The sequence below is a fragment of the Struthio camelus genome, chromosome 3 (assembly GCF_040807025.1).
Source record: "Struthio camelus isolate bStrCam1 chromosome 3, bStrCam1.hap1, whole genome shotgun sequence".
In the NCBI taxonomy this organism is placed as follows: Eukaryota; Metazoa; Chordata; class Aves; order Struthioniformes; family Struthionidae; genus Struthio; species Struthio camelus.
This window is the reverse complement of record NC_090944.1, coordinates 119,396,265-119,411,382: the sequence shown is the minus strand read 5'-3', so window position 1 is coordinate 119,411,382 and position 15,118 is coordinate 119,396,265. Positions and strand designations below refer to the sequence as shown.

At 37.6% G+C, this 15,118-nt stretch overlaps 1 protein-coding gene across 1 annotated transcript in view; it reads left to right on the top strand.

Moving 5' to 3' along the window:
• ACYP2 (acylphosphatase 2) overlaps nucleotides 1–14,733 on the top strand; it is a 64,462-nt gene extending 49,729 nt beyond the window's left edge. Inside the window, exon 4 of the mRNA XM_068939960.1 lies at nucleotides 14,087–14,733. Coding sequence (XP_068796061.1) covers nucleotides 14,087–14,201 — 115 coding nt within the window. The 3' untranslated portion in view covers nucleotides 14,202–14,733. The remainder of the gene's footprint in view (nucleotides 1–14,086) is intronic.
• The last annotated feature ends 385 nt before the right edge of the window (nucleotides 14,734–15,118 follow it).

Below are 15,118 nucleotides of genomic sequence, written 5' to 3'. Positions count from 1 at the left end.
AGTTCAAAGTATATCAGAGTGCATCTTTTGAGAGGTTTTATTCTAGGAAACCTGCCAGTCTGCAATGCCAGCATTTCAAATATTGACCTTTGGAAATTTTTGTCAGTGAAAGCACTACGTAACTCAAAATTTTATTTTGAAATGAGTTATTTGAGCAAGAAACTAGTAACTTTGGACTAAGTTTCAGATCCCATCTTAACATACGTGTAGCACAGCTGAACACCAGGAAAGTTATAATTAACAAAGAAAGGGCCAGAACTTATACACAGATGGTCACCGTGACCATCACAAAAGAACACTGCAAGTCAGGAAAGACACAATGCAGCTGAGCAGCTGTGATTATATCATTGAGGAAATCTGTCCACAACTCTGACTTGTTCTTCATATCAGCTTAGAAGTTGAGGGAAGGACAGGAGAGGTATACAGGACCCATTGACTTGTGATTGTGTGGCTAAAAAAGTCTGCAGGGATTGGCTCTTTGGCAGCAGTGACTGTACTAATGCTATTTACCAGGGAATATGCAGAGATACACAGATAATTATCCCAATTCCACGATTTCTGTTGGAAAGTCCCTTCTGAAGGGTACACGCAGCCCTTGTAGTAGGAAACAAGATTTGTTTCCAAAGGATGAGACAACCAAGAGCACCATACCTTGTAATCCTTCATGACTCTTGAACTAGTGTGGTGATATTTAATACTCATTTTTTCCTGGCATTAATGAGACACTGGCAATTAGCTACAACAAATATAGGTTTTATAAAACTTAATATTTAATTAAATATTTGTGCATAACAAAAACATTCCAGTAAAATCAGCTTGTAGTGAAAATACTGCTTTTCCAGGAGTCTTTGTAATATTTATCATGTTTAATTCAGATTACAAGGACTACGTTTTCCCTGCAGCAGTCCACAGTGTGAAAGTGATCAGAAACAGATCCGTCTGTTTTAACTGTCCAGGCAGAATAAAAAGGGGAAAGGGAAAGAAAAGTGGCATAAATTACAGCAAACAAATGAGATGTTTGGTATTTTTGACAGCCCTTGAAGCTTGAGGGACAGAGGAAAAAAATGGAAGGCTTTATGAGAGTTTCAGAATTTATTTGTGCTTTACCAGTAATTCCATTCTTACTAAGCATTTATCACAAAATATCAAAACCTATTGTATATATTAAGAAACTGTAGCATGTTACTCTTACTCAATTGTTATAATCCATCCTTGCTGAGAGAGATCAGTTATAAGTGGCAAGGTAATATTTCCTCAGTAATGTTTCTGAAGACAATGTAACATTTGATATATGTTTAATTATGTACGTGTAAAATCAGCTTTCTGCTTTTATTCTAACTCTTACTGCTTATTTAAAAAAAAAGTCTCAGCCTGCTTTTCATTGAAGCATATGTGCTTAGCTCCTTGCCCTATGGTTCTCCTGAAAATGTGTTTTTAAAGAGTTAAATGACAAGCAAGTAAAAGTTATTTGGATTAGAAAATATTGAGAGAAATTCAAATTTAGCTAGTTGTTACCCACTTCAAATGGATATACAGTTACATTCAAAAAGAGATGAATACATTTCTAAAACAGAAGTTCTTTGCAATGAAGATTATTGCCCAGCTCACTGCACGTTTAGTGAGTTAGAGAAATGTTTTCTGGGTCTGCTAAAGGGGTGTTTTGGGTCAACACGTTTTCTAGATTGCGTCCTGAGTCACCTTTGTTGACTGTCAGCTGCAGCATGACATGCAGCATAAGGGCTCAAAATTAAAATGTTGATGGCCCAAGGCAAGATGCGCAGTAATAGCATCTACCTATTTAGAAGGAATACTTCAAAGTAGTACTGGCCAGCCTGCTTCAAAAGATGGGCTTTTTCTTTTTCAGGTTTTTGTTTTTTTGTTCATTGTATGTTTCTTGTAAGTAGTTCTATATCTTTGTTTAAATTAGCAAAGAGATCTGATTCTACCTCGCTGTCCTCGTTAGAAGTGTTGCTATTAACTTTAGTAGAAACAGGATCCTATCTGTAGTAGAACTTGCTTTTCCTTTAGTTTTTAAAATTTGAAGCTTTCAATACTAAAAAATTGTACTGACAAACAGCAGATTCTAATGAGACGGCAAGCAGATGCTCAAAGCAGCAGTAAGTTTAGCAGGAAGGATAAAGCCTATTATCCTCACAATGAAAAAATAGCAAATCTGTTGTCTTTCTGCAAATACTAACTTTAGGTAGTATATTCCATAGTTGCTTTGAGCAGATGACAGTTCACGATTTTCAGTGTGGGTTTATTTCTGTTCCAGAAAAAATGATTTTTTCTAGAGAAAGGTTTGTGTCTCGACTTCATCTGCAATATGCTTAAAATGAAAGAAAAAAACCCATTTTCTTCAGAGAAATAGTCTAAGAAACAGATTAATTTTAAAATGCAGCACAGCACCCTGAAAGCTGCCAATGCTCTTGCCATTTCATTTGTCAGATTGAAGAAGAGAACTGAACAATAAAGAATACGTATCAGATTCTATTTCAGTAAATATTAAAAGCCTTGTTCAAAATAAAAACCAGATTTTTTTTACACAAAGAAAGGGTGAACGAAAATACATATTCATGCTTTGATAGCCTCTTTAAATAGCTTGAAGCTTTCCTCTTAAATGTGTGTTTATTTCTACTAAGTGAATGTATTCATAATGACAGTTTATAGACCACAGGAATGGACTTTGCCATAGGCATGCTTGCAGCACTGTTGCATCTCACATGAATGGGTCTTTTTTTTTTTCTCTGCAGCTTCTCATAATATTAATAAAAAGTAAAAAGCCTAACCATTAGAGATGTTACAAAACTGACTTGAATAATGCAGATTTGTAGGAAGCTGAGTAGCCCGATGTTGAGAATTAAACTGTGCATTCAAAATCTCAGCTGGTACATCCAAGATACCTTCTACCAGAGTAGTTTGGGATCATGACTTGAAAGGCTTCTTTAGATGATATATTTAATACCATCTTTGAAGGTAGCATATGTCATCTTACGGACTTAAAACCAAAGTGCCCCTGATAAGGGAAATGATAGATTCATGGAATTTACAGACGTAGTAGAGAAACAACCTTTATGTTATTTTCAAAGGTGGTAATCTTTATCTATAAAGTCATAAGAAAAAGCCATGAAAAAGTAGCAATTTTTTAAAGAATGATTTTTTTGTTTGTTTTATTAAAGTGAAATACAATTCTTTGGGATGTGACAATGTGGAAACACATCATCACTTCCATACGATACCTCTGTCCTTCCATGAGGGACAGCACGTCCAAGGCTTGGCACATCTCATTTTTATGTATTCTCCACTATCTAGGCTATGTTTGCTATTACTAGGCATCCACCTCAAGACAGAGGAGGGGACAAGCTTCCCTCGGTGGGAAGTATATGACTGTTTTTAAACACAAGTTCGGTTATTTATAGAAACGATAAATAATACATATTAGCAAATCCTAATACTTGGCATCAAATCAGATTAATCATTTCAAAGGTACTTTGAGGTACACATAGGTATCTTGTACACCATGAGCCCACCTTTGCCTTCCTTGTAAACATATGAAACAGAGTTCACTTCAAGAGCATGTTCTTGTGTGCTGGGAACCACAACTACCTCTTATGGAATACTGAATAAAACAGCTATAATATACCTTATGTTAATTCTTTGCTCCCTCCTTATATTTATAGCGTAACAATTCTGAAGCTGAGTCTTGACAAAGCCCCAAGGTTCTCATCGTGTAAACTTTATTAAGGAGAGTGTTAGGAAATGTAATCTATTTGGCATTTTTTGAACAGCTATGCTCTCTAATGGACCAATGATTATTAAAACATTTTTCTCTTGTTCATATAGTATAGCATCTACTTTTATATCACTGTTGCTTTAAAAAAGCTCCTTGAAATTGCAGGTTGAAAGATTGGTTTAACTACTTCCCTTGAAGATGTGCAATTTAAATTATCAAATCATGTAATGTGAAGTTAGGGAAAAAATTCAAGCCAAACTAATTAAATACTTAATAAGTAAGAATGTTTTGAAACATTTTCACAGAGTAGAAAAAGATAAAATTCTCGTTGTTACTTTTTTTTTTTTTTTCAATCTATCACAGGCATCCGCTCTTACAGGAGATAGGCACCATGTATTTTGTAGTTATCTTTTCTTTAAAGACAATTTGTAAGTTCCCACGTAAATTTGACCTAATAGTAAGAAGAAAATGTATGTGAAATGTAAAAATATCTAAAGTAAAGATTTCAGCTTAAAATTGTTTTGGCTGAGATTTTTGTAACAATGTATGGGTTTTATCTTTTTTTTTTTCCCCTGTAAGAATGAGCAGGCCAATGTTTTGTCCATACAAATCAATTCTACATGTACTTTAGCATAAGGAGCAGCTGCACTACCAACTACTTAATCAGTGCTCATATATGTGGATGCATAAATATGTACTTTGATAGAAGCAGTCACTTTTGAATGTTTTGAAGTCAGCCGACCTTTTATCTCTGAAAGTATTTAAACAATGGTGTCCTAGGAAAGGTAAATTTATATACAGCCATTGCAACACTGGGAATATTAAATAATCTCACTCAGACTTGCTCAGTGCTCTGACGTAATGCTTCCTTTTAAACATACAAAAAAGTTACTGTGTGGGTGGCCAAACACTGGAGCAGGTTGCCCAGAGAGGTTGTGGAGCCTCCATTCATTGACGTAATCAAAACCCAAGGACAAGGTCCTGAGCAACCTGCTCTATCTCATAAGCAGAGGGGTTGAACTAGATGATCTCTGGAGGTCCCTTCCAACCTCAACCATTCTGTGATTCTGTAACTCAGCTATTACTTTAAATAGTTTTACTTGCATCAAGCCACCAGAGCCAAGAAAGTAGTGGGTAATTTTGCTGAATAGACCCTTACGCAAAGGAGAAATCCTGTTGGCCTTCTAACTTTCAAACGTAGTTTACGTTTTGTACTTTCTGCTACAGGACAAGATTCTTGCAAGTCACACAGTACAATAGATCTTCACTTGCACTAGATAGAAGAGCAAGAGTAGCATCAAGAACTCCTTAATTCTAACCAGAGAGTACAAAGAAGATGTAAACTCCCCTTAGCCCTCATCCCATCTTCCTTCTTGTAAATTCTTGATTGCGTTTCTGATGTGAAGAGGTGTGTATCATCTGCACGGTTTTTGATCATTATTTGTATGCTCTTCTGGACTATGGATGCATATCGGTATGGTATGAGCTCTCAGATCATATGCCTGTAACTGTTGGGTTCTCCTTACTGTAGCAGCTGTTTCATTTCTACTGGCCATATAACGCAATGGATTTTATGTAGAACTCATGTTGAGTCAGTCAAATGGTGATGGTTCAATACTGTCCTCCAATAGGGTGACTTTGAAATGCCTGTGGTGAGGTTTTAATCAACATATTTTTAGGTATAAGATTCCTGGCCAGAGGCAATAGCGTTTTACTTCTTTCTCAGCTCTACAATACATGTGCTGTTTGCTTTAAGTACAGTTTATGCAGTTGACAGATGCTAATCAGTTTCCATGTATTAGAGAACTAGCTTTTCTTCTCCAGATGCTTGAACTGGCACACTAACTAATGGCAACAGTTCCTTCTCGTTTCAACTTCTTGGGGTCTTTGAGATTTAATAGACACGGTGTGAGAATTCATTTTCAATCTCACTCCGTGCAATGGAGTGGCGGTAGCCAAAATTCTTACTCAGTCTGCCTTGTGAACCCAGTCTTACCCTATGGGAGGCAGACATACTACAAGGAAAAAATATAATAGGCCTTCTTGCTTCTTCTAGATCTCTGGTACTGCTCTCTGGCAGAAACTTAACAGGAAATTCTCTTGTACCTTCTGAAGGTCAATGTGGGTATAAAAGACACTTCCAATTACTGAAATGGCTGACTTTCTCTTTCTGCTCTCATTTACTTCACTACTCTTCTTGGAACAGATTTCTGCAACACTGCTTAATTTTTTCAGTGAGATTTATGAAAGAAGCCAAATTCAAGTTGTGTAACTCATACTTAAACAAAGAGATATTCTGATGTGTTTCCACATATTTATAAAAACGCACTTTTTGTGATTGCCTATTTGTAAGTAAATCATTCAGTTCCATTTGAAGTTTACAAAAACAATTTATAGGAAAATCTACAACAGATCTCTGCATTGCAGATCAAAAAATCTTATCTTCAGAAAATCATTCATTTTGGGATCATTCCTTGTCTTTAAATTAACAAGTGGAGACTTTTAGCATAGATCAGATATGAATAGCAAAGTAATTTAAAAAAAAAAAAAAGAAAAGAAATATGTAGTCAGACTCTGCTAACATGAACTAATAGAAGTCCTTTTTACATAAGCAGAAAATCTTGCCTGCTAATGTACACAGTATGTGATGAACATTAACATACAGGTCATTTTTTCTCAGGAGTTTTATAAATAGAAATGTGACACCAAAATATGTATTTTTGAAGTTTCTTGAGTATTTTCAGGCTATCACACCTAATTCATATCTTTAACATATCTGATTCTGTTAATTTGCCCTTAGTGTTGAGATTACTTTCAGATAGTACCTCAAAGAAATTCTCATGGTGTATTCTCTAGAGAAATGCTAACCTTGAATGCTAGCTAGGGTTTGACAGAAAAGGAAGAAATATATAATAACATTCATCTGACAGCTGTGTTTAAAAAACAAAGTAAAACACTAGTTATGATTAAATATCTTTTTCTCCTCTTTCTAAAACAGTTCCAGACCTTCTGCTAAATATCCACTGGGTCAAGAAATTCCTGCCTTCTTGCTGCCTGGAGCAGCTAGCAAATAGGCAGTAGCAGTGCGGGCTTCCCCACACCAACGGGTGTCAGCTCTATTCTGGGGCACCCCACCTACGCCGGAGTGTGTTGCTTGCTTCCTAGCCCACCCACTCCTTGGCCTGTATCCTTAGATTACTGGTGATTTTCTCTTCTTTCGCTTTAATTCTCTGAAGCTGAACCAGCTACTTGGCCTTGATTTGTTGGTGGGCTCTGGTGGGGTCATCCTAATAAATGCATTAAAATTCCTCTCCCTTGCACTTTGCCTTATTCTCCCTCTACTACTTTCTCCCTTCCTTTTGAAGGTATGTGTATAAAAGGCACGGACATACAACCAAGTGTGGGCCTCTGATCCCGATCCACTATGTGGACTGCTGCCAGCATTATTTTTGGTGTTTTATCAAGCAGTAGGCACAACAGTTTACAAATCAGCTGACGCCTGTTCCCTGAGGGCGTGTAGCAGTTTCCATGGAAGCACAGAGGCCCTATTTCGCAGTGCTCCCAGGCAGCTGCATTTCACGTCAGGAGGCTTCAGGTTTTACCCCAAGCTAGAGCGTAGTTTTGAAAATTACAGAATTACTAGGGCCAGGGGATGGGTGGTCAGTAGGAGGTTTTTGACTTTGCCTTTTGAGTAGCTTGAATCCTTTTCATTATCCTGCACAAAGAGTAAGTAATTCTCCCCAGCTTTCTCTCCATGATCCCTCATGCGTTTTTTTCACTTCAGAGCTTGTTTTCTCCACTTTACTAATGCCTTGATTGCTTTTGGTAAAGTTAAAATGCTAAATGCATTTTTTCAGGTCACACTATTATTCAAATCATATCAAATAAACCAATATTTTAAAATACACTTCTGTTACCAAGGCTTCTGTTATCCTTCCTGCCAGTTTTTTCACACTGGCATTGATCCCTCTATATTCCGTTTCCAGATTCCTCTTTTACTGTGTTAGGCTCCTGTGCAGGAGCAGAGGTAGGGGTGATGGGAAGGCTTGGTACTAACTTCTGGGACAGATCACCTATGAGCTGAGAGAAGTTTTCTGTACTATACCAAACGTTTTGTGCAGAGTTGTGAGAAGTTGCTCCAAGCGAGTCAGCAATAAAACTGAAGCAAAACAGCTGTCACAGCCTGGTGTTGTTCCACTGCCAATGCTGGGTGCTGGGCTGATGGTCTGTGCTGTTTTGGAGCAAGCCAGGCTGTGAAGACATACTGGCTAGAGGATCTTTAAGGTGGTGCACTACAGTCTATGGACAGTCCTGAGTCATTTCCCTCCCTGACTGAGATGATATGTCTGTTTTGTGATGCACCCGGCTCCTCTGCTTTTCCTCATGCAAAACATGGAGGAGTAAGGGCAAACGAAATGATACATGTCAGCTGGTTTCACAGCAGCCATATGTAAGGACCCTGATGTAGAAATAGGTCAAACTCTAATCACCTTGCAGTGAAATAACTTAGATTTAGAGATGTTTCAGCCCATGACAAGCTGTGGCCTTCTGGCCGGGAAATCCAGTATTTGACTTGTTAACAAAAGTAGTTTTGAAAACATTATTTTGTTTGATTTGATATGAATTGTGGTGTGGTCTGAAAAAAATACCTGTAGTATTTTAACTTTGCCAAAAACTTTTAACTAAACTTATAGATTTAATACTAAGATATATGTGAGGGATTTATGAAATTTCTGAAATAATCTCTGTATTCAGCATTTGTATATGTGCGTGTGCATTCAGCTGTGGTTATGCTGATAACAAACTGAGGTGTTCAGCAGTGTTTATTCCCTGTTTTATTACAGTTCTCATGATATTTTTGGACTTAAAAAACTCAAGTCGCTAGCGGCTTTATTTTTATGTGAATTTCAGGTTTATAAAACAAAAACGCTTTAAATAAAATGTTCCTAGCCCTTATGATTGTAGAGAAAAGCTTGAGAACAGTGGCTAAAGTTCTTCCTAAAAGCTCAGAAGCCAGACAGGAATGAAAAAGAATTCCACATTTCTTTTCTGCAACCATTTAAGGATCAGGATTTATGTCACTTGACAGTACTGTTTCAGAATACAACAACATTTTTGAGGTATTTTATAAATATTTACAATTCTAGTCTATATGCTGTCAGGCATGTAAATACAATCTTCAAAAAGCAACACTCTCTCAAATATTTTTTCCCAAACAAATGGAAATAAAGTGTAAGCAATTCAGGGTCCTTTTTTCCCCCCAGATTTTCTCTCTCTCACTCTAAAAGCACACTTTTATCTCTTGTTCCACTCTAAGAGATGCTGTAGTTAAGGTTAAGAGAAACAATCATATATTCCTAAATTGTGCTTAGCTCACTGAAGTATTAATGTTGTAGGTCCTTTTCTATGTCCATTTCTAGCTCCATAGATTGTTGAATTGGTGCAATCTGAGGATAAAATGGAGTTTGGCTTTTTGCGTGCAATAAGTAATGAACTATCATAGAAGCATCTTACGTGTACCAATGGTTCTACATGCAGTCTATTAAAGAACAATTGCACTATCTATTTATGTAGTTGTTTGTTTCGCCTGCCCACAACCCCTTCACCACTCAAAAGATTAATTCTCTTTTTCGTTGTAAATGACACAGGATTCATGAAAGATGCTGTAGTATTAGCTCTGGGGAAGTTATGTATTTTTGAGGCGAATATAGCACATGCATTTGAAACAAATCTTTGGAGGCGAATATAGCACATGCATTTGTAACAAGTCTTCTGCAAAATCCATTTTTGGCAGAAGCTTCTTGCCCCATATACACCTTAGCCTCTGAGTTGGCCCACAGAAGTGTAATTAATACAAACTGTTATGATGGTATTTTCAGGTGTGGAGACTAGGAACTCATGTAATGGCATTATTCTTCTCCTGTGAACCATGGACAGTTGTTACTCCTTAAATGATCAGACATGGACTTGAACTAGAAGCCAGGAAGTAAAAAGCCATATATCCTATTGCCAAGTCCTTAAACCACTTCCTTTTGTAAGATGCATTTATAAGGCTCCACTACCGCATTCATCAGTTCTGCTATGGCAAATTCTGATTTTGCTTCCCAGTCAGATGGCAGGGAGTGAAGGCTAGGGCTTCTCTCCAGTACTGCATCAGATCTTACAGCAAGTGATACCAATACTTTCCTGCCACTTTTCACACGTGCACCTACTGAAATCACAAGAGGCCTAGTTCTTCCTGGTTTGGAGTAGGTTTTTCCTTATCAAAGTCTGCAAAGATTTCATTCAGAGAACAGTGACAGCCAAGACATTTTCTTTGGAAAATCTATTTGTATTTATAGCATAGATCTCAGTTAAAAAGCTTCTTATGGGGGAACATAAAGTAGCTCTACTAGCTATAGTATTCAAAGCCCAACGGTTTTTATGGCTGTGCTACTATCATCTTGTATTACAGAGGTAAAGCTCCGTAAATATTTCCAGGGAGCCCTCTGGATTTGATCTGGTCAAATGTCTTTGAAAACGCTCCACGTATCTCAGCAGAGACTCCTTGGAGTCCTTGGAAATTTCCTTTGAAAGATCATCCAACCCTGGAATGGAAATACTGTTTGAAGGGCCACGGTAATGCGCTTGTGAGAAGGAGAGGCCTAAACTAATAGGCATCAACGCGAGTAGCACCGAGAAGCCAAGTTAATAGATACGCATGTGTACCTAAGGTTGCAAGAAAAAACATTCATGCTTTAAATACGGTATACAACCAGGTTATTTATACTAGAATCTAACTTGGGATAATGCCAAACCAACTCCTAAGACCAATAATATGTTCAGTGGAAAGATGTCAGTTGCCTAGGTAACAAGCAAGGTTAACTTAGTAATTTTATTTAATGACAAGACGAGGGGAAAAGAATGACAGATCTAATTGATCCTTAAACTCCTAGGAATAAAACACTATGAGCATATGGTCAGAGAGAAAGTCTGCTTTAAAGTTCAGGTAGGAAGCTATTTCAAGTACACTTATAAATGCATATAGACACGACAAGACTTGTTTAGCCAAGAAAATAAAAGCCAAAACAGTAAAACATCAGTACTCTCTGAGGTGACTACTCTTCAGTAACAGCTGCCTGGAGAGGTGGATGTGCTTGTGAGTGCTCTGAGGTTTGTTTTGGGGGGGGGGGGTCCCTGCCCAGCTGTGGCAGCCAGTGCGGATGGGGCCCGGTCGCAGGGCAGGGGAGCAGCTGGAGGGCGAGGGACCGCCCGGTCCCTGTGGGGCTGCAGGAAGCTTCTGGAAGGGCAGCGTGGGGCGGGCATGCTGGCGACAGCCAATCGGCAAGTGCCGCCGGCAGCTGAGTGAGCCAATCGGAGTCGGGTGTTTCCTGCCGCCAGCCCCGTTCCAGAGAGCGCCTGAGGTCGCCCCGAAATGGCGGGCACCCCGACGGGCCCTGCGCGCAGCCTGGGCACCCCCGACTGCTGCCTGGCCTGCCTGGTCTTTTCTTCTGGATGGTGCTGTCTGCCTGCGGGACGGGGAAGTCATGTAACTCATAAATCTGCCATTAAAAGGTATCCGAGTCCGTGCAGTCTCTGCACGGTCAATTTGGTCTTAAACTGTGACATTGGAGCATGACCAAGACTGGTCGTATGGGTATGCAATACTGAGGAAATGAAATGCAGTAGGAAAAAGTTATTTTGAGATTAGCTCTTGTTCCCACTTTGCCACAGGTTTTTTTTTTTTTTTCAGTGTCTTTCTCCAGGTTTGGCTCAGTTTGCAGCAGTGTTGCTTTAGAAATACGTCCATTAAAATATTTACCGAAGAGTGAGTGATATATTGTCCAGTTGCAGCCTTGTTGCAGACTAGTTCGTAGAAAAGTCTCATTTGAACGGACAAGGGATAGAGTTCTGCTCTGTGCAGAGTTTGCAGAGTTTCTTTCTTTATGCAGCGGAACCTGGGAATTGGAAGCCACCAAGGATGACTTTCAGGGGCATGACGTACAGTTGTGAAGGCTGGGCAAGGAAGATAACATTTCCATTGGTTTTGTCTGGGACAAGCTCACCTTCCAGGAAAGGGAAGAGCATCAGTTCAGTTGTGGATATCACTTTAGTCCTCTAAAAACGATACAGATAGATTTTGGTTTTAAGTGATACAGTATTTTATATATCTGTTGGTATTCTTTTTTAACTCAAGGTCATTCAGATATATTAGAGACTTTTTTGCTAAATAAACAGAGAGCTTTTCAAGTTTTTTGTAACATGGGGCAAAATGGACCAGTCTTTTATCAGTGTGTTATTACTTGGCTTTTCTCCTTCTATTGAAATATCTGGTCATAATAACAGATTTACACCTGTTAGGACTCCAGTGCACAGCAGAAAGCTGGGTTCTTGTTTCACTCGTGTACTCCCTATTCCTGTTGTATACTCTTTACCAGAAAGTTCATATTCTGAAACAGAGAAGAAGTGGCATTGTTCACAACGTGAAGTGAGGAACGAGGGTCAGGTGTGAGGGTGTGTGAACATCTGACAGAAATAGTTATTTATTAATTTGAATAGCTGGTATCAGTTGCAGGCTAAATTGAGGCTTGTCTCTTACAGCTAATTCATTTTGAATATGGGATTTCCATATCTGGTTAGCATTTTCTAGGTGATCTTTCCACACACAATCTCCTTTATAGTGGTCAAACAGGAAGGAGCTCACTGAGCAACTTGACTGTGCAAGTCTGTAATCCACCAAGCATACGCCTAAGGTTGTACTTCAATGTACTAAGGTAATGGGACATAACCTGCTTTCTTAATAAAGTATTAAGAATGTGTATTTCTTCATAATCAGAAGGCTGTGCACAGAATTTCAAGAAGGAGGTTAGTTTTGCAGGTCCTGAAGTCCCCGTCTGTGATGAGACTAATACTCTGCAGTAATAGGACAATTTGGAGAAAATGGCTTGTATCTTGTAGCCAGCAAACACATTTGAGACATTTTTGTGGGTTATGATGATTTGTAAGAAATCGTCTAAAAAATGTAGTCACATAGAAATGTATCTTGCTAGACAAAGTTTGTTAGAGACTGTGTCTCAGGCGTATTATATATACTGCCTCAAGATCAGCAGCCTTTACACGCAATACTCATCATGAAGCCATCAAAATTAAGTCTCAGTGCAAGAACACTGCATTTTTATAGTGCTCAGTGTGATTATTGAGAAATGAATTAACATAACTGTTAACAAAACATAATTGTTTTATGCCCTTTACATTAGAATTGAAACAAATAATGCTCTATCTTTTAATACTCATTACAGTTAAGTACCAGTGGCAGTTTATATAGCACTAAAAAGTTATAAAAACTTTGTGTGGTAATACCCGTCTCTTGAAATATATTACACTAAAATACCTTCTCCATCCTATTGTTGAGATTTCAGTACAATAGAAAATGATGAGGAATTACTTTTTTCATACATAAATGTCTTTGTAAACAATGTCCTCTGCTGCACTTCAACTATTTGTGTACCGTCTTTTATCACAGAATAGTTTCTCTTCCACTGATGGGTAAAATACTGTGAATTAGTTCAAATTGCTGCAGGATAAGAATATAGAGAGTGCGTGCATCAGTACCTTAGAGCAGGCATTGCACTCTCAGCTTCCAGCCTTGACTACCTCATGGTAATTTCTTTGTGTTCAGTATAAATTTCTAGTGTGCAATGGAAGAAGAAAGCAAGCACTAGAATAATTAAAGATTGGATCATAATGCAAAATGCATGTAAAATCACCATTTAACTTTAAAACAGGCCTTCTTTTTTCAGCGCTTCTTAATTCTTTTAGTATGTATCATTACAATTTAGTATTGATTTATGTAAGGTAATTTAGCATCTTATGTGCTTTATATATCTTTGCTAGTTTCGAATTTTTTCTGCATTTTCATTTCAGTTTCAATTTCTTTTGTCAGAAAAGTATAAACTGGCCACTAGAAACCTTTCTTCTTACTTTTTAAAATTATGGTTCTTAGATCCTTAGTAAAAGTATAGTGCTCAATTTGCAAAGCTAATATATACCTATTTTAATGCTACTAATAAGCACTTTTAAAAGGGGTCATTAAAATAAGGCTGCTTTAGGCTTTTCTCTGTGTCAGATGTATTGGTATGTAACATCCTATAATATGTTTTGAAATGTTGGCATTTATTCTTTAACTAGTTTATTTTACTGTTAAAGGCAAAAAGGAGGGAAAACAGAGGAAGAACCTGGCATATTTGGGGTTGTTTCCTCAGTGAGCAAGACTGTGCTTCGTATGGCTCTTACGTAGGGAAAGCATGACAGGAGAACAAACCCCACATGTACAGTTCATTACATGCTAACCTTCTCTTATTACTTTTCTTGCAGGAAATCCTGGCTGAGTAAAGTTGGAAGCCCAAGTTCTCGCATAGATCGAACAAACTTTTCTAATGAAAAGGAAATTTCCAAGCTTGATTTCTCAGGATTTAACACTAGATACTAATGGAGGAAAACATAGCTAAACACAAAACTGTGATGTTTCTGCTGCGTGATATTTCTGTGCCTCCGTAAAATTGCACAAGACCATTTTGATGCTTTCTATGCTAGACATAAGTATAAATGGTCTCTATTTACATGATAGAAGAATTCTTAGTTGCTGTGTAAGACATTACATAACATGAATGTCAATATCTAATACCTAAAATGCCAATATCTAATTTATTGTATCATGAAAGCTAGACAAAAGGTTAAAAGTATCACTGACTGTTTGTGCACTGTGAGATTTGTTATGCATAAACATATGTAACCTAACCTTTATGCCGTAAAGGATTCATATTTCAGATGCAGAATAATAATCAATTTATGTTCTGCTATTTGTGATTTCACCAAAATATTTAAATACGTTACACTTTAAACAGAACTGGAACATTGAATGATAAATTCTAACAGCTTTGTATTGTAAATCATATTGTTTGTAATAATTAGTTAAGATGTAGCAGTAATATAAAATAAATGTACATTGCTTCAGAAACTAAGATGAATCAGTTCTGATTTAAAACTTTCAACAGTGAACCAGATACTTCCTGGAGGAAGACAATGAAATACATGGCCTCTCACCTCTTTTTTTCTTGCTTACGTCAGCTTACATCCATACCGACTATAAAGGTTATTTCCGGTTATTTCCATCTTTTGCTTTTTTTGATGCTCTTACTGAAATTAACTGAAAAATTCTTTTTTTTTCCTTATGGATGCGTATTTGCTTCTCAGTTAAGAATATATGTCAGAAACTGATTCAACAAGATTCACCCACATACATCAAATCAGTCGCATGAATGGTCCTGCGAAACCTGACGCGCACGTGCTTAAAAATAACTATATAATATTAGCTAAATCTTTGCAATATTGGGGTCTAACTCTCAT